Source organism: Danio rerio, chromosome 4 (genome assembly GCF_052040795.2).
Source record: "Danio rerio strain M-AB ecotype USA chromosome 4, GRCz13ab, whole genome shotgun sequence".
NCBI lineage: Eukaryota > Metazoa > Chordata > Actinopteri > Cypriniformes > Danionidae > Danio > Danio rerio.
The window spans coordinates 61700495-61725000 of record NC_141024.2 but is presented as its reverse complement, the minus strand read 5'-3'; the positions used below and the strand labels follow the sequence as shown (position 1 = coordinate 61725000).

General features: G+C 39.8%; 2 protein-coding genes across 2 annotated transcripts; one reads left to right on the top strand and one right to left on the bottom strand.

The window, feature by feature from the left end:
- Nucleotides 1-5733: 5733 nt before the first annotated feature.
- Nucleotides 5734-13685, bottom strand: LOC141381839 (uncharacterized). Its single transcript, XM_087250552.2, has 2 exons — nt 13009-13685; nt 5734-8600 (listed from the first exon to the last, which is right to left on the bottom strand). Exons 1-2 carry the CDS (start codon nt 13067-13069, stop codon nt 7837-7839), a joined length of 825 nt encoding a protein of 274 aa, XP_087106678.1. The 5' UTR covers nt 13070-13685; the 3' UTR covers nt 5734-7836.
- Nucleotides 13686-16208: 2523 nt separating this feature from the next.
- On the top strand, nt 16209-21727 carry LOC101884513 (uncharacterized). The gene is made up of 5 exons (XM_087249947.2): nt 16209-17044; nt 17146-17232; nt 20049-20099; nt 20398-20463; nt 21205-21727. The coding sequence occupies exons 1-5, from the start codon at nt 16330-16332 to the stop codon at nt 21417-21419; spliced, it is 1134 nt and encodes a 377-aa protein (XP_087106073.2). The 5' UTR covers nt 16209-16329; the 3' UTR covers nt 21420-21727.
- Nucleotides 21728-24506: the final 2779 nt, after the last annotated feature.

The following is a 24506-nucleotide window of genomic DNA, read 5'->3' as shown; positions in this document are numbered from 1 at the left end:
GTTGGACAATCACACATCTCTTTGTGTTGTGAAGATGCTGACTGCTGTTTCTGCTCATGTCAACAGCAGTGATGAACACACACATCCTGATCAGCTCTCCTTATTGATTGAGCCCTCGCATCAGCAAACACACACACACTCAAATAATGTAGCATCTTAATGTGGTTTTAGGGTTGATTTTAAAACATTATAAGTGTGATTTATAGATGATCAACACCTAGATGCAGGATTACAGCTGGTTGGATGACTGTAAGACATGAACTCAAATGTTACAGAGATCTGACATGTGTTATCAGGTTTAAAGCTGGGTGATGTCAGACAATATTTATTAATATTCGCCTTAAAAATATCTTCATATCTGATAATCTCATCTCTCCCCTCACATCTGTCATGAGACATGCCCACACACACACACACACACACACACGCGCACGCACACACACACGCACACACACACACACGCACGCACGCACACACACACGCGCGCACACACACACACACACACACACACACACACACGATCTCTGAAGAGGAATAATTGGAGAAGACAGAAGCGCTGGTGAACTCCTCTGAATGACCAAAACACCCAGGCGGGACAGAGCAACAGACAGATGCTGAGCTGCTTATCTTGGAGGATGGCCAGCACAAACTCAATGCAGCTTCACACTCTCGTCCAGCCCTACATCACAGCATCATCAAGACGCATTTATTAACTAGTAAAACTGTGGACAAGCAAATATGATACAGCCTATAGATACTGTCTAGCCAGTGCTCAGACTAATATGTGTGTAATGTGTTGAGGCCGCAGCTCATGACTGGCCATCCGCTTTCTCTTTCACTCACACATTCCTCTCCAAAGCGTGTGAGGGGTGTCTAAACCTCAGATTATACTCATGAGCAAAAGGCCCGATCTCTCCTTCACATGTCTGGAGCTTTGTTTGCTTTATTTGTGTGTTAAAGTCATTCTAGATGTCTGTCAGCCTGTTCCTGTGGGTGAGATGGAGCGACTGACACATGAAATAAAGCTTTAGCATATGCATTCATCTACAATCTAAAGGGAAGTGTCGTGTTATTACTAGACTATTTACACTTACAGACTGGGCCGACATTTTCTTGATCACTTCACTAGATTATCTTTCCCCAATAATGTGGATTATCTAATCTAATCTAACCTGATCTACTCAAATCCACATCGCCCAGCCCTAATCAGGTGTCCAGACTTTTTTTTTTCTAGATGTCTGTCAGCCAGGAGTCTTGAGAAACAGAGCGGTGTCCCACATGTGTCTGGGTGACAGTGACTGATGCGCACTTGAACAGGGCACTCATATGAAGGAGGAGCGATAAGACGCAGCCGCAGACAAGTGTATCACATGAGAGTGTCAGTGCCCATTCTAGACTCACAGTGGATTTAACAGTGATGTTTCCTGTTTTCCAGACAAACACACTCAACCAATGGCTATTGCTGGACCGAGTTCATGTCTGAATATTAGCAAGTCCTAGACTATAGAAAGAAACGTCTTGAGTCTGGACTCGAGTACTACAGCCCTGACAGTCACATACTTCAGCTTGTAGATCAAACTTTACTGTATAAATAGCAACAGAACATGACCTGATCTTCATCTGTATATTATATTGTGGACGATGATGTAAATAAACTAAAACAAACACAAACCCGCTCTCTTAATGTCTTTCACCAGCCTGACAGTCACATTCACACTGATGGAGCATTAGGGGACTTTTATTCTGTCAGCTGAGAAACACCTGATCAATAATCATGAGCGCTGACTCTCCTTCACACACAGCCTTTCTGACAGAAGATCTTCAGTCAATATATTGCTTCATGTGAATGAGTAATCAGGGTTATTTTCAGATGCATGTGTAGTAAATACATCAGTTCACCAGGTCCCTTACAGTAAACTGCTGAATACATGCTTATAGTGTGTCTTCATATTATTGTAGTGGTTTAGATCAGTGGTCTTCAACCCCCAGGCGGGTGCTGGTGCGTGGATCAATCAGTACCGGGCTGAACAAGAATTATTTATCTTTAAGTTGGCAGATAAAGAAGCTGCATTTAAGTGAAGTTTCATAAACTAATTTCGAGAGGAGCACGTGATATGATTGTGCACCGCTGGCCACTCATCCGTAATCAGTAATAATCCAATCAGAATGATCCTAGCTTAGTATAAATGGATCACCTTCTCCCCATTGCACTATCTTCATTTTGGAAGAATGCTTCCCGCTACAAACGCTCCAGCATTTAAACTACGCTTCAGCATCATTCAACCTTCTGGCATGGAAGAACAAACAATCAACAACAACAACTTCTCCAACCAGAACCCTGCTCTCCCCAAAACTCCAGCAGCTGCCTCGCCAGCAATCGAGCCAGAATCCCCGCAAGAAGCCGGCATATCAACTCTTCCATCTTCTACTTCATCTGCCCCTCACTACACAAGCCACAACTTCGTCTAAACTTATGACGCCGGCGATTTCAAGCCACCGGAGAGAAGCCGAACTCACAGATCACCTAACGTTAACGGTCCACTTTCGGTAACGTGCATGCTTTAAAGGGAAGTCTGGCGAGATCAGCGTGAATAGAACGCTTTAAATGAAGAACTCACCTCTCAGCCTCCCGCTGGTCAGCAGATCCATAACATTTCGACAGCTGAAATAGTTCGAAGGCAAATGACAAGGCAATCGAATCCATAAACATTATTCCATAACACCTTCATTCGTCGATATACATCCATGAAAAGGTGCACTGATATCCAAACCAGCTGCTGGTGAGAGTGGAGCCATACTTTCACGCATAAACATTGTAGCGATCTGATCTACAAATGGCCGCCGGCCTTTGCACTCTGAACTCTTGACCGTGACTCCAAGGAGCCAATAGCTTAAAGGGGAAGTATCACCATCCAATGAGCTTTCCAAAACTGGAGACGGTCCCGCCTTCTCTCCCGACAAATTCATGAATGGACTGCGTGCAGAGACTGAATCCGGCCAAATAATCATGTTGAGATTACAGACATGTTACTTATCATGGATGGAGTAAAGCCATGATAAACATTACATTTACACAGTTCCTATTAAGTGGCAACATCGTTTTTTAAGTTTGATGTAGGCAGTTGATATATTTACATTTTATTAATATTTATATATACATATATTTAAAAAAAAAAAAAAAGTAAATAAAATTCTGAAATGAGTATTACCCAGCAAGTGATAGACAACCTACACATCAAGCAGTATCCCTTTTGTATCATGCCAATTGTGACTCTCATATCAATACACCTGAACGTCAGTCAGTTTATAATGAAAGTAAGAAAACAATTTCCTGCTCGACTGCAACAAACAAGAGGAAGACATTTCTGGCCATGGAGTAGCCTTTCATACTTATACTTTGTGTTAAATACATTCGAGTTTTAAAAACTTCTATATCAGTAAGGGGTTTAAACTCCACTCCATCATCATCTCACCAGCTCTCCAAGAGGTTTCCTGGACTTCCAGCATAGAAACGCCCCATACGCTCAGTTCTCCTTCTAATTACCACCCTGCAGGAGGACAAATGCCCACTTCTACAACCCTGGCACATTGTGACATTAAGTATTGGAACATGCATTAACAAAGGCGCTTCCATTCACAATCATCCATACACTTATGAAGACTCCTCCCACGAATATCAGCCAATACAATTAATCATGTCTGCTGTACATGTGCCATGTTGCTAAGATTTCATTTCTAATTCTCTCTTGTTTTCCATTTTAGAGTTCAAGACTGCCAGCTCCTGAAACTGCCCTCATTCAACCCATCACACTCTTCATCCATTCCTAATGCATTTACACTCTTCGCAAAGATACTTTCTGCCTATACAGCCCACACCCTTGATACCATATTCACATATCCCCCCCCCCCATTTACTCTTCATATCACTATTGACAATATTTAGCACTCATAACGCTTCAATGCTGACTATCATTTGTACTTCCGCTATAGCAGAGTCGCTCCGCCGAGCCTCATTCTCCTTCTGCACCCCCCCCCCCCCCTCTTCTTCCCATTTATAGATGACACAACCGCCCTGTCACACGATTCTGATTTAAGAGATGCTTATAGCAGTTCTTTGCTCCACAGGTATCCCCCAGATCAACTCTCAGTCACTCTTACACAGGGTGTCTCCGGAGTATCAGAAGGTGTTGGGGGCTGATAAGTCAATATAGAGGAGTTTGAGGGCTTAAAGTATTAGAAAGTCTTAGATTCCTTTACAAGGTAATACATTTATTGTTGTACAAGGTATCAACGTATGCTAAAGTTTGACTGTATTCAAGCCGTGAATATCAGGATACTAGGTAGTTACGTAATCAGTAAAATTCTACTAAGGTTTGACAGCTTGCTGCTTGTTTACTGCAACACTATCAGTCTGCAGCTCTATAGGTGACAACCTGTCGAATCGGCTAGATTTTAATATACATGTGTCTGTATTCGAATGTTTAGTTGGATTCATTTGTTACATTTTAATATTTAGTAAATATTCCGTAAGATAATTCTCGCCAGTTTTTTTGATTGAAAATTGTGATAAGGTCCTTAAATGTGTGGGAAAAGTATTAAAGGTGTTGAATTACTTCTCTTATTCCTGTATACTATGTTTCAGAATATGAGCAGCCATCACAGAAGTACAAAGGGCCTTCAAGACATGCGTCCTAGCCACTGGCCCCCCAAAGAAGCCCAGATGGCTCTTGTCAGCCATAATCCCACATCCACTCAAGGGCGAGGGTGTGACCCAGCCACCTTCTTCTTTTTCTTCCTTCTAGCCTGAGTAACACTCAGTTTCCTCCCCCAGCCACATAGGTAATTGGAGTTTCATCCAAGCCCCCCGTCACCCCGCCACCCTGGCCGTTTCCGCTGGAGTCTTCACAGCCCCCTCCCATTTCCCGACTCCTGCCGGACCCCGCCCCCCTTAAAGCTCTGACTTCCGCAGAAGTGTTACCCCGAGCTACGACCCCCGCAGGGGTCGTCTCACCGTCCCTTCCAGGCCTTAGCAATCTTTATTTATATATATATATCTATATACACCTGTACATAGATATATATTTATAATAGCGCTGTCACTCCCCCGCTCCATCTCCTAACGGAGTGTTCCTCGAGCACCTAACTTATCCCGTCACCCTCTAACAGGAGTCTTCACTGTCCAAATCCCCTTTCCCAGACTCCTGCTAGAGTAGGCCAGCTTGCCCTGTTCCCCGGGCGCCGACCCCCGCAGGGGTCAGTCACTGCCCCCCCCAGGCCACTGAAACTCATTATATATGTATATCTATGGACCTTCGTTTATAGATATATATTTATATAGAGCGCTGTCACTCCCCGCTCCATCTCTAGTCGGAGTGTTCCACGAGCATCGACTCCAGCAAGAGTCTGGCCAAACTTGCCACTCACCCTCTAGCAGAAATCTCCACCGCCCAAATCACACTTCACGATTTCTGCTAGAGATGGCAAAATAAAAAAATTGCTGCACCCAACTCCCGCAGCGCCCATTCTGACTCAGAAGTCTCCTGATCACCCCCTCCAGGCCTTAGATTATCCCATTATATATATATATATATTTATATACTCTCTCATATATACATATATATTTGTATATAGCGCTGCCACTTCCCTGCTCTATCTCCGTTTGGAGTGTTCCTCGAGCATTTTTGACTCTTAATGAGCCAACCCCGCCCACCCCTTATGGCCCCCCTTCACTAGTCTCCACCCAACCCCCTCCCCCGCTCTGGCTTCCACAGGAGTCAGTTTCAAACTTTGCTCCAACTGGAGCCCCCTACTCTTTCTTCATTCCTTAATTACTATATCCAGCAGCCGGATATAGTAAAAACTTTCTAGCTTTTTGGGGGAAATTCTTTGAAATACTCGGCTGCTGTCCCGAGCTAGAGGCATTTTTTGGGGAGCGATCGAGACCTACCTGATCTCGGTTCTCCTGATATGCTTCTAGACCGGGCGGGAGCCCTGGGCTCAAATATCTCCGAGCTCAGGGTTCTCTCCCGGGACAGCATGCCAAACCTGCTATAAGTGCCAAGCATATCTAAGTGGGAACTCTTGAACTGCTGCTTGTTTTTGATGTTGCAAAGTTATTGCAACATATTCAAGAAACAATCCTTAATGGAAATTATTATATTTAGAATTTAGGTGTTAATTTGCAGCTCTCTGTTGAGTATCAGAATAAAATCTGGATGGTGTTATTCCATTTTAAATTCAAGCTCTTAAAGAGATCTTAGATTTTTGAGTTTTTAGTAGTTCTTCTACTCTGCTGCTATTATATCCCTAGTAAGTAATGTGGTTTTGTCTAATTCTCAGCCCCACGGAGTTACGGACTCCGATCTAATAGTGAGCATTTCCGACTCATTCTACAAAATGTGTCTATATGGGATGCATTTATCTTTCCCTCAACACTTCTAAAAGGCAAATAAGAATTGACTTACCCCAGTAGTTGGAAGAAGAGAAACTCAAACCTCTTTTCGGAGCATTTCATTCGCATATCACACTGAAAAGACATCACTTGCCTTAATCTTTCTGGGAGATCACGGAGGGACGGTCACCAACTGTAGGAGTCCATCTATTAGCCCAATGACGAAACTGACAGCATGGTCGAAGGTTTAATGCATGTAAGCCTTTTCTAGAGCTTCTGAAAAGAATTTAATTTATTAGAATTTATTTTTATTAGTTTTTAAGCCACGAATTTAATCTGACTCCAATTTAATTGATCCTAAAATTTAGATTGTATTTCTAATTGTAAGAACGGATCACACTCATCATTTATGATTTAATTTAGAGTTTTGATATTTTCTGAGGTCTGATATTCTAATTGTACGTTCATTAGGGACCAACATCGCTCAGAGTTCCACGCCCCGGGTTTGCGCATCTTCTCACAGACAATATGTCGACACTCTGAAAATAGTCAGAGGATGCAGGATTAACTATATTTGAATAAGCTGGTCGCAATAAATCTTACCTAGTCTTAAAAAAACAGATCCTTAGCCAAGCCCATACAACTTTCTACTTCCAGTGGTTGAATGACTAAAAGGTCTACATGTTATCGGCACGCTATGGCTAACAATAATCAAATCAAATTTAGCTGGGTACAATTTATACCATATGTTTTATCATTTCATATTTTATCATTTTATACAGTATTTTGTTATTAATTCAGTTGTAACCATAGAGAATTATTGTCATTAAATCATCTCATTTTCAAGTATTTGTTAATTACTTTTGATTTAACATCAACATTTAATTGTTCCATATTGCAATACAATACAATCACATAATATCAACGCTCTCCCACATTTATAGCTATTAATACTGCCCTTATTTCTGTTTTTGGTATGAGATTGCAGAAGAATGGTTTGACTAGAAATGTACAGTTTTTTACCATCATGCTGATTACTTTTTAGTAGCTCGGCAGAACTACAGTTCAAACCGCTGTGGTTACAGACCGTTCTTACACTGCGGTCACACTAGAGTTTGAGCATGCAAAATTCTGTTGTACAGTGCTGCGAAAAAGGGCAGGATTAAACAAGATGATTAGACATAAAAAAGTGAGCGATTGGTCCATATTTTACATTTCTGTCCAGAGAGGTCATGTTTTGATCTTTGCTTGGTCTTACACAGTCAAGTGATGCGATCAGAGCAGGTCAAAGTTCACCAAGCTTAAACTTTGCAACACAGTGAACTGTAAAACTTGATCCACGAACTTGCAAATCCGGTCTGACGCATTCGCGTACGTATGAATAGAAGTCTATGGGGAGAAAAGTCCAGTGTGACCGCGGCTCAAGTGCAAGTAAATGGTTTCTCTCAAGTGTGGATCATAATGTGTAAATTAAGGGATGATAACAGACGGAAACTCTTCCCACACTGAGTGCAAGTGTTTTCAGTGTGGATCCTCATGTGTTTATTAAGGTGCGATGAACTGTTAAAACTCTTCCCACATTGAGAGCACGTGAATGGTTTCTCTCCAGTGTGGATCCTCATGTGGTGTTTAAGGGATGATGAGTGACTGAAACTCCTCCCACACTGAGTGCATGTGAATGGTTTATCTCTCGTGTGGATCCTCATATGTTGATTAAGGTATGATGACTTACTGAAACTTTTCCCACACTGAGCGCAAGTGAATGGTTTCTCTCCTGTGTGGATCCGCATATGTTGATTAAGGGATGATGAGCGGCTGAAACTCTTTCCACACTGAGTGCACGTGAATGGTTTCTCTCCAGTGTGGGTCCTTATGTGTTGATTAAGGTGTGATAAGCAGCTGAAACTCTTCCTACACTGAGTGCACGTGAATGGTTTCTCTCCAGTGTGGGTCCTTATGTGTTGATTAAGGTGTGATAAGCAGCTGAAACTCTTCCCACACTGAGTGCACGTGAATGGTTTCTCTCCAGTGTGGATCCTCATGTGTTGATCAAGTTGTGATGAGCTGCTGAAACTCTTCCCACACTGAGTGCAGGTGAATTGATTCTTGTCTCTCCTTTTCAAAATATCATCAGTCTGTAAAAGAGTTTTTTCCTCAATTTTGATATGATGTTCCCCCTCTTTACTCCCCTCATTCTCTTCAATTAGGTCTGAAATAAATAAATAAAACATTAGTTTTCATTAAAGGTGCAGTAGGTGATCTGCCAAAATGCTCATCGGTTAGCATATTAGCTTTGGACGGCAGCAGAGGGACTTTGTTTCAAAGTCACGCCTCCTGAAATTGCGAACGTGCCCACTGCGACACGACAGCAGACAACCCACTAGCTCATGTCATTCGCCAGTTAGAAGTGTACATAGTGGTTGGCCCGGTGGCGTGCAGGAATTTATTACTTATTACTAAGCCACACTTATTACTAAGCCACAATTACAAGCCATTTCAGAGCGAATATTCAGACTAGCACGGTAAATAGTATAGGGAGCGCGTCACAGGCTGTCATTGTTCAGATATGACCCAATGTGAATATAAAAGTAGATCCAGACTGAATAGTGCTATTTACTGATGTTTTTTTTTTTTTTTTTTTTTGTTAAAAGTAAAAGGACCTTATCAAACTAGTAAAATCTAAGTAAATCTAGTAAAATAGTTAAATCAATCTTTCACCGAGAGATTTCAGTGGCTGAACAACAGGTCTGTGCATAAAACCCATTCACAACACACTCTACATCAGCTCTGCATCAAGCTAAAATAGTTTTAAAACAGAACATTAACCTTCTAACGGAATTACTTCAGTAATGGTGTCGTTCTTCCTCCAGCGTGCAGAAGTAACTCCAATATTGATTCAGGAGTTTAAAAAGTTTCAATTCAGCATTTGATTTCGGCGAGAATGTAACTGTCTTGCGTGCACGCGCGGCGGTAGGGCTGGACGATTTGGCAAAAAAAGAAAAATCTAGGTTTTTATAAAGTTTGACCGATTCATGATTTCGATTTAAATTTTTTTTAATTGTGTAACTAGTCAACTTAAAACATAACAACATGACTGAAGTAACACTCTCTTTATAAGTAACTTGAAAAACCATCTGGTTTATGAATATTGTATTTTTTGCAAGTTTTGCTGAGCCTGGGAAAGATTGGCTGTCAGCTCGGTTTTGACTTTGTCTTCTTCTGATTGAATGACAGATTGCAATGCTGATGCCTTTTTCTTAAAAAGATACAGTGGAAGTAAAGGAACAAGGAAACTGTAAAGCCTAATTTAACCTAATGTGTGAAGCTGTGGACGTATAGCAGGAGCAAATAAAAGCACCAGATGTGTGTCTAATATAAAATAATATATTTAATCTATTTTTCTTTTCCCCCCCTTTTAAATATCGATCATTTGATGCACTTTGCACCACTCTCTGTATTATGCGGCCTGATCTGTCTGGTTTTCAACTACACTGTAAAAAAATTGCTGTTAAAAAACGGTCAGATTCTACGGTAAAATAATGTTTTTTCACTAAAACAGTAATATTCTGTTAAAAACAGTGCTTTCTGGGTAACATTTTTGTTTTCGAGAAAGTAACCAACTGCAGAAAACTGTGAGCTAACAGAGTTCAGATTTGACATTTTGAAGTCTGTGTTTGAAATCACACTTTGTGTCCTTGTTCACTATTTCATACACTAGTTAACTAATATAGTTTACCTGACAGTTTTAATGAACACTAATGAGTGAATTCAGACACTGATGAACACCTGCTGTTAATAATTACAATTACTGAAGAAAATAAACAAGAAACACAAACAGTGACTTGAGTTACAACATTAAATAAAATCAAATCAAATAAAACAGCTTCAGTCTCAGCAGAGGATCATTAAACAACTCCACAAACAACAGCAGACACACTTATTACTGACTGATTTGACTTCCATACTATTCTCATTGAGATCCAACAGAAATTAAGGTGTTTTTTGTGTCACCGTAATGGAGTGAGGGGCTGGTTTAGTTGGGCTCTTCACCCTTGAACTTATTAATTCAGACTCTCCAATTACTATAATAAAGATTTAACAAAATGCTTGTATTGTAGCAATCAAGTTGGAAAGTCAATAAATAGAGAAATCTATTTGTCTGAAATTAGTTCTAATAAATGTTTTGGTATAAATCTGGAAGAAGGGCCTCATGCAATAGATTTTATGCTTAGTTGCAGGTATTAATTTAATTATTGAGAAGTGGAAACAGAAAAGATACTTCCGTAATTACTTAACAGTTAATAAATAACATACAAAAACAGTTCAGTTATGACAAATACACACTCAGACCTCATGAATCTGACCTTGTATCTCAACAATGGTAACATCTCAAATGGTTCATGCTGCAATGCATACTGGGAGTGGCACTGTACAAATATCCCAGCATGCATTGCGGTATAAATAAATGTTGTATAATGGTCTAACAGTTTTCTTTATTTGTGTTTGATTCTGCTGTTGTTTATGTTTAGACTTTCAGTTGCCTGTTTGTGAGTTAAACTGTTAATTTTGTTAGTTGTCACCATTATTGAGGTTCATATGCTGATTATTGATGTCTCTTTGAGTGCGATTTACACCATAGAGCAGTGTTATTGTCCAAGATATTCTTAAAAACTTCCAGAAATCATTGCCATATATAGACATATAATGTAAAACAATAGATTTAACATTGAATAGGAGCAGTAAATTTTATTATACTAAATGAGAACAGACTCTGCCATTTAATAGCAACATGAACATCACCAGATCTTATTTAGGTTTTTGGCTGGCTTGCCACAACAAAGGAGCTTTTTAAACAAAGTTCTTAACTATTGCAGCAGCCAAGATATATAAATGTTAAAAACGACAGGGCTAAGAGCCCAACTAAAGCAAACTCTGTTCTCCATGATGGTGACGTAAAACTTTCACTTTTTTCTCAAGAAGAACTTTAGTAGATGTTATACAAAAATACATGTATTAAGTAATAAGTGTAGCTGGTGATGATGTTTGTAGAGTTGTTTAATCATCCGCTGATCATTTAAATGATTTAATCATTTGTTGTTCTTCAGGTTATTTCATTATAAAGCTGTGACTAAAGTTTTGTATGTTCTGTTCTTGTTTTTTCCCTTCACTATTTCTTCATTTGTTCATTGTTAATCCTCAATTATCATTTAATTAGTCATTTAATTAATTAATTCACTTCAGCTTTGCTACATGTTTCTTGAACACTCAGTAGTGTGGACACTTCAATAAAAACTGAAGTATATGCTCTGGGGTTTAAAGGGTTAAAGGTGTGAGAGGTAAAAACACAGTGTAAAAATGTATTTTAACAGTAATATACTGTTAATTTACACAACGAAAATAGACTGTAAAAAAACAGTAGATTGCTGGCAACCACAGCTGCCAGTAGATTACTGTTAAATCAAGGAAAAAACAGTATTTTACTGTAAAACCTGAAGCTAATTTCTTCTGTGTGTCACCGTTGTGGAGGAGAGTAGAGCCAGTGTATGAGTAAAAGATGAACATTTAACTTCTGACGTTAATTTGCATGTTTCTTTATTTAAAGATAGCGGCTGTTTAGTTGCTGATGCAGTCAGAATCTCTCTGGTGATTCCAGATTAACATGTATGTGTGCTGTTGTGAAAAATAAGACATTAGAGTTAAACCGAACTTTTCTAATTAACTAAAATAAGTTATCATTATAAGTATGCTTCTAAGCATATATAGCACATTACTTCATAAACTCATTCAGCAGTCGACCAATTTGAGGCAGTTGCTTTCAGTGAGCAAAATGAGTTCACTTGAGTATTGTGTAAATCAATGTAGTCCATGTATTTTTACAGCAACATACTGTAAAATAACAGTACATTGCTGGCAACTGCAGCTGCCAGTATTTTACTGTTTTTTAACGGGACAATTTTTAACAGTGTACATCAAGCTGTTAATATAAGGAGATACAATAGAACATGACTAAGTTAACGTTAACAAAGTTTATGCTAAACAAACTCGTTCACCATCATTTTTTAACTTATGCATTAATATGTTTAGTTAACATTAACAAAGATTAATTATTGCTTAACAGATATCCTGTTCATAATTAATTCAAGTTAACTAATGTATGAACTAACATTTATATGCGAAACGAAATATACTAAATAAATATTTGTCACGTTTGTAATGAAACATACATACACTGAGTTACGACATTTTCTAACAGTGGAGAATAAATATGATGCTCCAGTTCAAAGAGACAGTAGCTTTTGTCTGGAAACTAACTGAAGATTAATGGTTGCCGAGAATGTATCCCAGTCTGTTTGCAGGCCTACTGTACACCTGGCCATCATCTACAGACAAAAAGCCTGACTTTAATGGTACATCAATGTATATTTTCCAAAATACACTGGCCTTGCGTTGCCCTTTACAACTGTACAGTACTGATGGCCGACAGCTAATGTTAGTTTATCGAGAGAATTCAAAAATATCACTGACTAGACAGAGTTTAATACTAGCAGTCGTAACATATTTAGATGGGAAATATGTATGGTAATACACAAGTTATTATACAGTTTCAGTTAACCTACCTTGAAGAAGACCTGCTGCTCGCCATAGCTCGCTCCTGTCACAGAAGGCAAGGCAGTCCATTCCAACCGCTCGAAAATGTAATGGGCGAGGCCAACCGGTGACCTCAATCAAGATGACTAATAGAATAAGGTGTTTCAGAAGATCCCGCCCACTGAGCTGCAGTTTTCAACTCGCAAAACTTTTCAACTCAAAAGCAAAAATTTTAGATTCGCAAAAAATGAAACAAAACCGAAAGCAAAATAAATGAGCACACAATGCATTAATCTGGTGGTAACCGCATAACATGGCAATAGTTTAGTTTTTGCAGTGTGAATTTTTTTAAATAAATGTTTTTTTATTATTTTAAATCTTTAATTTTTTAATTGCATTCTACCTAGTTTTGGTCAAACTTCATATGTTTGTTTGAGTAATAAAGACACAAACTCACAACTCACAAGCAAAATCTTTCAACCTGCAAGCAAAGATTCTTGATGTGCAATAAAAGACAGCAGAAAAGAGAGCAAAATTAATGAGTATGCAATGAAAATTGTGGTAACTGCATAATAGGACAAGTGTTTATTTTTGCAATCCAAAATATTTTATTATCATTGACATAAGTTTTTTAAATAAAAGTGTTTTTTATTTGAAATCTTTAATTCTTTAATTACAACATACTTAATTTTACTTTAAAACTAAATATTTTTGATTGAATAATAAAGAAACAAATCTAGCTCCATACATTTCCACTGTTGGGCTAGTGCGAGCCAGGGCTTTTATCGGGCCGGGCTGAGCTAATAGTCCGAGAGCTTGAGCAGTGAGGCTGAAATTATGTCGCGTTTCCACTGTCAGGCCAATGACTCGCAGTGCAGAATGCAAACCTATTAAATGATGTATACGCATAGGCCTATGTAAATTTATTCATTATATTAGTTTACTCGCTGGCCGACTGCTGGCATCGTGCATCGAGTGGTCTCGCCACTAACAGAGGGATGACCGAGCGCACCAGCCATAATATAAAATAAGAAGAAGGTAGTTTTGCTTTCGCTCACCCAAAAATGCTCTGTTTGCACGATTTGATTAATATCATCATCTCCAAATACTTTATAAATAATATTTCAAAATCCTCCATTGTTTATTGTTTTTAGAAAATAGCTTTTTTTCCAGATAGGCCTTTGTAAAATGAAAGTTAAAAATGGCTTGAAACCGTTTAATTTATTTGTATTATATATATACCTAAATTGATATAGCTTTTATTTTATATTGGTTTATTTATTTAATGTTTTTATTATATACAATATTTCTTTAAATTATTTTAATATAGCTTAGGCTATTTTGTCTAGATGTAATATGATATTATTGTGTTGAGTTGATACGTAATTTGTACGTAACAGCAGCAACGTATGTACGTAACATATTTTATATTATCTCCAAAATAAATATACCCAGCCGTTCACAGCATCTGCAGAGCAGTGAAGTGAGCACTCGTTCGTCGATCTCTCACACACACATACACGCATTTAAATATTTTTTATGTGAAGGCGTATACAAAAACTTTAAATGAGGAACGCGAGAAAATTTCTTTTTTGATTTCAAAGTGTAAAACAAAGGTTAGTTGTGTTAAATGATTCAATTTGATTGGTGAGTCTTATGTTAAGTATGATTTGTGTTTTCACCATGCCATCAAAACTTGTTATTTTCAGTTTGCAGTGCTCTCTAGTCAGCAATTGGCCCCCAAATTTGGTAGTGTGTTAACATGCACTAGAGCACCTGTGCCAGATTTCAGCACTGTGTTTAGTATGCAGTCTAGACAGTGAGCCACAGTTATAGTTTACCCCAAAAGTTGTATTTGTTTTCTATTTACTTAGCCTCAAAAGGTTGAAAACACAGTTTTTTCTTTTTAGCACAAAATAAGATATATATTTTTAAAATGTTACAAACTGGTAGCCTGTCATGACTACCAGCGATTCAGTGGCTGCAGATATACACATAATTTTAAGATGTCGTTGGTCTTGTCACTTCTAATTTCTAACTTGTGGCTTTTATTTGTAGCTTAACAAGGAAATACTTGGTTATGCTTCAGAAGAATCTTCATCAAGATCAGATATCAGTGAGGATGATTACGTGCCAGATACGGAAGAGTCTGACAGTAACACTTCAGAAAAAGTAGAGAGTTTAGTAAAAAAGATAAGTAATAATAAGAAAAAGGTAAAGTCAACTTCAAATGTTCCAGCATGTAAAAAAAGACGTGCGTCTCCTTCACAATCCTCTGTATCTGACAAACAGGACACTTCACTTCAATCTTCTTCATCAGGAGAACATGAAGAATCACATTCACCCAATAATCTTAATGTGAATGTCATGATGCTCAAAAAAAAAAAAAAGATGGAGCCAGACTATATAACAAAAAGTTTTACTGCCTATTCTGCTTCAAACCATTCAGTAAAATCGCACGTCACCTAGAGTCTAAACATAAAGATAAGCCAGAGGTGGCAAGAGCGATTACTTTTCCGAAAGGCTCTAAAGAGCGAAAAATACAGCTGAGTTTGTTAAGGAATAAGGGGAACCGATGTCATAACGCTCAGGTACTCAGTGAAGGAAGAGGAACGGTGATTCCTAAACAACAATCCACTGCACCAGTAAATGCAAGTGATTATTTGCACTGCATTAACTGTTCAGCGTATCTGAAGAGAAAATCGCTATGGCGGCATATGCAAAGATTCCAGCTGAGCCAGAAAATTAACAAAATGAAGCCAGGGAAAACTCGTGTTCAGTCACTTTGCTCATATGCTGAACCTGTTCCAGACAGTATAAGTGAAAGGTTTTGGAAAATGGTGCTTGATATGCATGACGATGAGATAACCCATCTTGTCCGCAAAGAGAAAATCATACTGAAATTAGGGCAACATCTCTTCAATAAGCATGGCCATGATGTTACGAAGCATGAATACATAAGGCAAAAAATGCATGAAACTGGACGTCTTGTCCTCGAAGGGAAAAAAAATGGTAAGCTGAAGGAGGTGTCTGATTTCTTTATTCCAGCTAATTTCCCTTATGTTATTCAAGCAGTTCACAGTGTAGCTGGCTTGAACGAAGAGACAAGCACATTTAAAACACCATCTTTAGCACTGAAGTTAGGGCCCCACCTCAAGAAGATGGCCAGCATTATTGAGTGTGATGCCATGATGGCAGATGATAAGAATAGTCTTAGCAACATGCAAGCCTTCAAGCAAATATGTGACACTAAATGGAGTGAGTGTGTGTCATCCCAGGCCCTTCGTAATTTGAGTGAAGTTAAATGGAACTGTCCACAGCTTCTTCCGTTTGCGGAAGATGTGAAGAAAATGCATCAGTATCTTGACTGCCAAAGTAAGGCATATCAAGCAAGACTTGAGGAAGAACAAAGTATGAAGCACTGGGCAGAACTTGCCAAAGTCACGCTTTGTCAGGTGATACTATTTAATCGAAGAAGGGAAGGAGAGGTGTCTAAGATGTCACTTAATTCGTTTACATTAAGGGACACATCCTCAACTCATCCGGATGTTGAGCTTGCTCTGTCCGATCTAGAGAAGTCACTTTGTAGTCATTTTCAAAGAATCGAAGTCCGAGGAAAACGTGGCAGAAAAGTCCCCATTTTACTCACTCCTAATATGGTCGTCTCAATGGAGTTGTTGGTGAAGACTCGCCGCAGCTGTGATGTGCCAGATGAGAACGTCTTTATGTTCGGAAGACCCCAAGCTCTCACTTTCTTCAGAGGATCTGACGTCATTCGTAACATAGCAAAAAGCTGTGGAGCAAAGCACCCCAAGGCATTGTCCTCCACCAAACTGCGAAAGCACATGGCCACTATGTCCAAGGTGCTAAACTTAAAAGAGAATGAAATGGATAACCTCGCAGATTTTTTAGGGCATGACATCAGGGTCCACAGGCAATATTACAGACTTCCTGAAGGCACATTGCAGCTAGCAAAAATTAGCAAAGTCTTGATGGCCATGGAACGAGGACAGCTTTCACAGTTTAAAGGACAGAATTTGGATGAAATCCAGATTGATCCCCAAGGTAAAGTATTCCCGGGTTATTACCGGGAACACCAGCATTAGTTATAGACAATTGTTGAATGTTATTCAAAAGTTGTTGCCTAATAATTTTGTCTGTTATAGAGAAACTTTTGCTGGACAGTGATGGATCCGAGTCTGAAAATGAGATTGAGTCAACTGGAAATGGTGCCTCACCTTCAAATTCAGCAGGTACTGTATGTGTAATGTGTGTTATTTGTTTTGTGCTTAGCAAGGAATAATGACCACAAACATAGTAAAATAAAAGCAAATGTATGGTTTATTGTCATGTATTGTCAGTGTTAAGGCTTGTACATGTCATGGAAGAAAAGTGAAATGAAACTCAGTATTAAATCATGTTTGCTACTCTCCATAATAATGTCCTCCTGCTGACATTGTTGTTGCTGTTATGTTTATCATACAGCTCTTGGTGTTTAGACACCAGTGAAAAATGCAGCTCCATGACTCTACTTTGGCAAAACCCAACAAAAAAGTAACGGCAAAATGAAGCAAAAAGAGGAACTTTGAACAGAATGTGAATGTGAGGTGCTGTTTTCGGAGGTAGACCAGAGAAAAACTGTTTTATTTGCAAGTTTGTCCTCCAGAATTAATAACAAAAGAAAAAAATAGAGTGGGAGAGTTTAGCTGATGCGGTTAACAAAGTTAGGTCTGAACATCGCACTGAATGGAGCAGGTAATCATTATTGGCCTGTTGCTTATTTTAGAGTCTTTGTGTTCAGGTAGTGGTATTAATCTAGGAGAACACAGAAAACAATGAGACCAGGAGACAAAGGCACCAGGACACAAAGAACCAACAACAGCAAACAGGTAAGTAGCAATGGGTGAGTCAGGTAAGTTCATTGGTGTGAACCGTAGATCAAACTCTGGGTAAGAGCAGAGTGACTGTTAATAAAAGGAACTGATGAGGGAGCGCAGAGGTGCGATAAAAATGTAAGCAGGGGATTTTAATCGGATTGATTAGGATTCAGGTGGGGAAGGTGGCTGTGGTGACTGCCTGAGATTACAGTCTTCTCCAGAGGAGGCTCCTGATACCCTTATGTGATGTTGGGGACGGATGGAGCTGATGACATCTTTGGCCACTGGCATCCACTGTGCCACCAATACCAAGCTTGCAGGAGCCAGAGGGTCTTCTACTGCCTGGGTGTCCCAGTAGGTTGTCATCTGTGCACAGAAGGGTTTGTAGGCAAAGATGTTATAAGACCGCTGTGATGTGCTGGCACTATTTGGCCAAGTTAAGGGAGTTAATCAGGATGTCTTCAATATAGACAATAACAAAACAATGGAGGAACTCACAAAACACCTTGCATAATGAAAGATGGCTGGGAAGATGGAGAGTACATACAGCATGACCTGGTACTTGCAGTACCAAAAGGGTTGACGAAAGCTGTCTTTTACATCTTCCAGTCGGTAAGTAAGGCAACTGGACTACCTGGGAGTTCAGTGTGTGGTATTTAATGCTCTTCAGCTGCTTCAGAATGCAGCAGCACGAGTGGTCTTTAATGAAGCTAAAAGAGCACATGTCACTCCACTGCTCATCTGTTTGCACTGGCTGCCAGTTGCTGCTCGCATCAAATTCAAAGCTCTGATGTTTGCTTACAAAGCGACTTCTGGCTTTGCTCCTTCTTATCTGCTCTCACTTCTGCAGATGTATGTGCCCTCCAGAAACTTGCGTTCTGTGAATGACATCGCCTCGTGGTTCATCCCAAAGAGGAAAGAAATCACTTTCCCGAACGCTCACGTTCAATCTGCCCAGTTGGTGGAATGAACTCCCTAACTGCATCAGAACGGCAGAGTCACTCGCTGTCATCAAGAAACCACTAAAAACTCAACTATTTAGTCTCCACCTTCCTTACTAATCTGCAATTGCCTCTCTGGCTCCTCCACTAATTAAAAAAAAAAATTACTAATGTTCTTGCTTCTTATACTTTCTTTACAGACCTGAAACTTGCCTACAGCACTTATTCACTGTTGCTCTTATAGTTGTGTAAGTTGCTTCCTTGTCCTCATTTGTAAGTCGCTTTGGATAAAAGCATCTGCTAAATGACTAAATGTAAAATGTAAATGTAATGCAATAATGGAGACTTCCATTGTTTTTGCCCACAAAGAAGAACCTGGAAGCAGGCAGTGAGATTGATGATTAAGTCCTCCACACACTCCTCCATAGCCTTGTGCTCTAGGCAGCAGCTGGATAGTGCAGTCCCATGTCTGATGAGATGGAAGATAAGGGGTTGCCCATTTACTAAAGACATCCTGTAATGCAGAATACTCTGATGCGACCACTGACATGATTTGGGTATCAGGATTCAACACTGGACGTGGGGCTTGATGAGGCAGTCTATGAATAAATGTCCAGGGGCAGCGCAGAATAAACATACTTCAGCAGGTAGGTGGCATTCAGCTTCTGTGCTTGAGACGTGGGTAAGGTACACTTGCAAGAGATTGGTAACGGAGTACAGGCAGCATAGGAGGCAAGCTCGTGAGTGGCGTTGGAGATATGGCAAGCAGATAGTGATTGGAATAGGCAATAGGCAGACACCATTACTCAATGGTGTTGTACATCATAATAGCAGAACGAATGTTTGGGTTCAAGCTTTGTTGATAGGTTCTAATGAGCACGGTCTCGTTCCACCCACTAGCTACTGTCAAAGTCTGGTGAGTGAAATTGCCAATGGTGGATGAACCTGGGTGGAAACAGAATAAATGTTTGGAGGTCGAGAGTGCTTCTGTGGCCATACTGAAAGCTTTGATGGATTGGTTAGCGAAATGAACGAATGTGTTGACAATAACAGGTAAGTAGCAATGGGTAAGTGCAGAGTAATTGCTTATAAAGGAAACTGATGAGGGGTGTAATTAATCAGTTATTAGGGAACTGTGGTCAGGTGTACTGGGATTCAGGTTGGGGAGGTGGCTGTGACAACGGTCTGATATTGGTATTTAGGAGTTATTATTGAAAAATCTTGTGCTAAAAGAGATGTATTGTTTTTCAGAGAAATCAAAGAAGTCTGCTGAGGTTGGACAACACCAAGAACCATCCAAAGGTAATGAGATTTAAATAAAAAAGATGCTTTAAAAACTTCTGACGTTGTTATAATTGTGAATAAAATTCATTCTGTGCACTGCTTTTATGATTTGCCCTTTACTTGCTTTCATTATTTTTCTATTCTATATGTTCTATATTATATATTTTTATATCCTGAGGATGAAGTGAAAATATGTTTTGTTTCGACTGCTAATATTTTCTTAAATACATGTGTGACACATTTACTGCTAATTTACTTAGTAGGTATTCTGTGCCATTACTGAATAATGTTCTCAGTTGTACTCGTATGTTTGTAGGAGGCAAGAATCCTAAAAAACTGCAGCCGACTAGCAAGGACTTGCAGGAACCGCACAGAACAAAGAGTAAGCTGTTTTTTAAAATGTCTTCTGAAATAAGTTGCCCTTTCTGTTTTTCTTCTAAAGTTTATTCATGTACATGCAAGGTAGACGTCACAAACGGATTTCCTTCTAGTCATTATCCATGAATTCAATCAATACTGCCTGCTTCATACTGCGGGCACTTTTATATAGGGGCAGCAGTAATATTACATATACTGTTTAATTAAAGCCTTAAATCATGTTGTTGACTCACAAAGTTGATGCAGAATCACAAAAAAGTGCTGCATTTGCAGGTACAGTACAGTAAAAAAGTCATAATTAGTCATTTTTTAGCTACTGCTTTTGATCTGTCAAACCTTAGAATCGTATGTAAATGTGGTTTTCTTTGCAGCTGCTTAACTGATTTGAATGTAAACAAATAAAAATCAGTTTCTGAAATTATCTGATTTTTGATAGCATAACATATTCGTTAGCATATGAAAAGTGGTCTGCATGCAGAAGCTCACAAATAACTATTAACTAAAAATTTTAGACATCTTGCTGTAATTTACGAGAATAGTTAAACTTACATGGTGACTAATTGCAAGCATTTTTTTCCTTTTATTGCTGGGTGATGTAAACATGACAGATTGTCAGCCATCAACTAAATTTTAGCAAAAATGTGTATACAACTTTAAAAACAATGAGACACACTGAAGACCATGAATTAGTTTTATTTGGTCTTTAAGTCTTTTTTTCACTAATTATGTTTTAAATTTTATTCAGGATCTTCACAAAACGAGCGAAGAAGGTGGTCTTTGGAGGAGATCAAGGCCGTGGAGAAGACAATGATGGAACTCATAATGTCTGGAAAGGTTCCTGGTAAAGCCCAGTGCATGAACTGTATCGAAAGTTCCCCAGCAGCACTTCAAAATAGAAGTTGGGAGGGGGTGAAATTTTATGTAAAAAATCGCATTGATTCCCTAAAGAAAAAATTGTGAAAGGTAAGGACCTTCATCTAATTATTTTTTTCGTGTTTGCCGGAAGAAAGAAAATTTATTACTTAAAAAAATGTGAAAGGTAGGTGAAAGGGCCTTCACCACTGTTTTTTTTTTCATGATTGTTGAAAGCAACAAGTTTGATTTCGTTAAAGCAAAAAAATGTAAAAGGGCCTTCACCAGTTTTGTCTTTGTTAAAGGCAACATGTATGTGAATCTTGTTTAAGCAAACTCAACATGCATCTGCTTAAAGAGCAGTATACTAAAATGTTCATGTTAACATTTAAATAAATGTTTAAAACACTAAAACACTTCCGAGTTGTATTGAGTTTTTACATTCTCGTAAATTTGGCTATGTCTCCGTTAATTTTTATGCGTATCTCAGAATATCTAATAAAAAAATGCTTGATAGAATGCCAAGATGCTCATACATTATTTAAATGCACATTAAAACAACATATGTGTACAACTGAGCAGGATAAACATTTTATTTTATTTAAAAAAGCTAAGGCTTTTTTCTGTTTACACCCTTAGAAATGGTCTATTGTAATATAACATAGAATAAACAGAGAACGCAAGATAAAAGTAAAATTCAATAAAATATAAATGCACACAATTTTCCCTTATAAATAACTCTTTAATAGTTGTCTAAATGTAATTTGTAGTCTTACAGTGACTTATTATAAAAATATGATAATATACTGGTATGTCATATTGACACCTGGTGGTTCCTTGTGGTAAGACAAAATAGCGACGTCCCCACAAGAATAGAAAAACCTGACAAAAATTCATTTTTTTAAACTTCAAAATTCTTGATAAAAAATGATTGTTTTTATGATAAAAAAATCCCCTGGACACATATGAGTTAAAATTATGGCTTAATTGTATTTAGAAATTGCTGTCCCCATAGTTAACCTTCTAGTCACAAGTCCCCATGGGGCACAAAAACAAGTATGTGTGTGTGTGTGTGTGTGTGTGTGTGTGTGTGTGTGTGTGTGTGTGTTCCAGACATGGGTTGCGGCTGAAAGGGCATCCGCTGTGTAAAAACTTGCTTGATAAGCTGGAAGAGTAGCAACATAAAACAGGAATTGCATTGGCCAGGAATGGGACCCAGGTCTCCCACATGGCAGGCAAGAATTCTACCACTGAACCACCAATGCTGATTTGCTCATACTGCTGTCCTAGTGGGGTGTGATTGCTGCAAGGCTGATACCCAGAGCTGGAAGAGCAGCTACACAAAACAGGAATTGCATTGGCTGGGAACCGGGCCCAGGTCTCCCACGTGGGAGGCGAGAACTCTACCACTGGACCACCAATGCTGATATGCTTATACTGCAGCCCCAGTGGGGTGTGATTGCTGCAACGCTGTTACCCAGAGCTGGAAGAGTAGCAACACAAAACAGGATTTGTAATGGACGAGAATCGGACTACGGTCTTCCGCGTGGCAGGGTGAGAAATCTACCACTGAACAACCAATGCTGATATGTTTAAGCTGCAGCCCTAGTGGGGTGTGATTGCTGCAAGGCTGATACCCAGAGCTGGAAGAGTAGCAACACAAAACAGGAATTGCATTGACCGGGAATCGGACCCGGGTCTCCCGCGTGGCAGGCAAGAATTCTACCACTGAACCACCAATGCTGATAAGCTTATGCTACAGCCCTAGTGGGGTGTGATTGCTGCAAGGCTGTTACCCAGAGCTGGAAGAGTAGCAACACAAAACAGGAAAAGCATTGGGTGGGAATTGGACCCGGGTCTCGCGTGTAGCAGGCAAGGTTCCTACCACTGAACCACCAATGCTGACCTATGTTGTTCCTTGCCTTTGTATTGTGTAAGTGCTAAAGGGCCGTCAACCAGAGCTGAAAAAGGAGCCACACAAAACTGCATTTGTATTAGCTAGGAATCGACTCAAGGTCTCCCGCGTTGCAGGCGAGATTTCTACCACTGAACCAGCAATGATGATATGCTTATACTCCAGCCCTAGTGGGTTGTGATTGCTGCGAGGCTGTTACCCAGAAATGGAAGAGTAGCAACACAAAACAGCACTTGCATTGGCCGGGAATCGGACCCGGGTCTCCCGCGTGGCAGGTGAGAATTCTACCACTGAACCACCAATGCTGATATGCTTACACTGCAGCCCTAGTAGGGTGTGATTACTGCAAGGCTGTTACCCAGAGCTGGAAGAGTAGCTACACAAAACAGGAATTGTAATGGACGGGAATCGGACCATGGTCTTCTGTGTGGTGGGCAAGCAATCTACCACTGAACCAACAAAGCTGACTTGCTTATACTACAGCCCTAGTGTGGTGTGATTGATGCAAGGCTGTTACCCAGAGCTGGAAGAGTAGCAACACAAAACAGGAATTGCATTGGCCGGGAATCAGACCCGGGTCTCCCGCGTGGCAGGCGAGAAATCTACCACTGAACCACCAACGCTGATATGGTTGTTCTGCAGCCCTAGTGGGGTGTGATTGATGCAAGGCTGTTTTTCCAGAGCTGGAAGAGTAGCAACACAAAACCACACTTGCATTGGCCGGGAATCGGACCTGGGTCTCCCGCATGGCAGGTGAGAATTCTACCACTGAACCACCAATGCTGATATGCTTATACTGGATCCCTATTGGGGTGTGATTGCTGCAAGGCTGTTACCCAGAGCTGGAAGAGTAGCAACACAAAACAGGAAATGCATTGGCCAGGAATCGGACCCGGGTCTCCCGCGTGGCAGGCGAGATTTCTACCACTGAACCAGCAATGCTGATATGCTTATATTGCAGCCCTAGTGGGTTGTGATTGCTGCAAGACTGTTACCCAGAGCTGGAAGAGTAGCAACACAAAATAGGAACTGTAATGGACGGGAATCTGACCAGGGTCTTTCACAAGGGAGGCGAGAAATCTACCACTGAACCACCATTGCTGATATGCTTATTCTGCAGCCCTAGTGGGGTGTGATTGATGCAAGGCTGTTACCCAAAGCTGGAAGAGTAGCAACAAAAAACAGCACTTGCATTGGCCGGGAATCGGACCCGGGTCTCCCTCGTGGCAGGCGAGAATTCTACCACTGAACCACCAATGCTGATATGCTTGTACTGCAGC

Coding starts and splice junctions, on each gene's coding strand:
- LOC141381839 (XM_087250552.2), bottom strand. CDS start 13,069: ATGGACTGCCTTGCCTTCTGTGACAGGAGCGAGCTATGGCGAGCAGCA. Junction 8,601..13,008: donor AGCAGCAGGTCTTCTTCAAG/GTAGGTTAACTG, acceptor TATTTATTTCAG/ACCTAATTGAAGAGAATGAG.
- LOC101884513 (XM_087249947.2), top strand. CDS start 16,330: ATGCATCAGTATCTTGACTGCCAAAGTAAGGCATATCAAGCAAGACTT. Junction 17,233..20,048: donor CTCACCTTCAAATTCAGCAG/GTACTGTATGTG, acceptor ATTGTTTTTCAG/AGAAATCAAAGAAGTCTGCT. Junction 20,100..20,397: donor ACACCAAGAACCATCCAAAG/GTAATGAGATTT, acceptor GTATGTTTGTAG/GAGGCAAGAATCCTAAAAAA.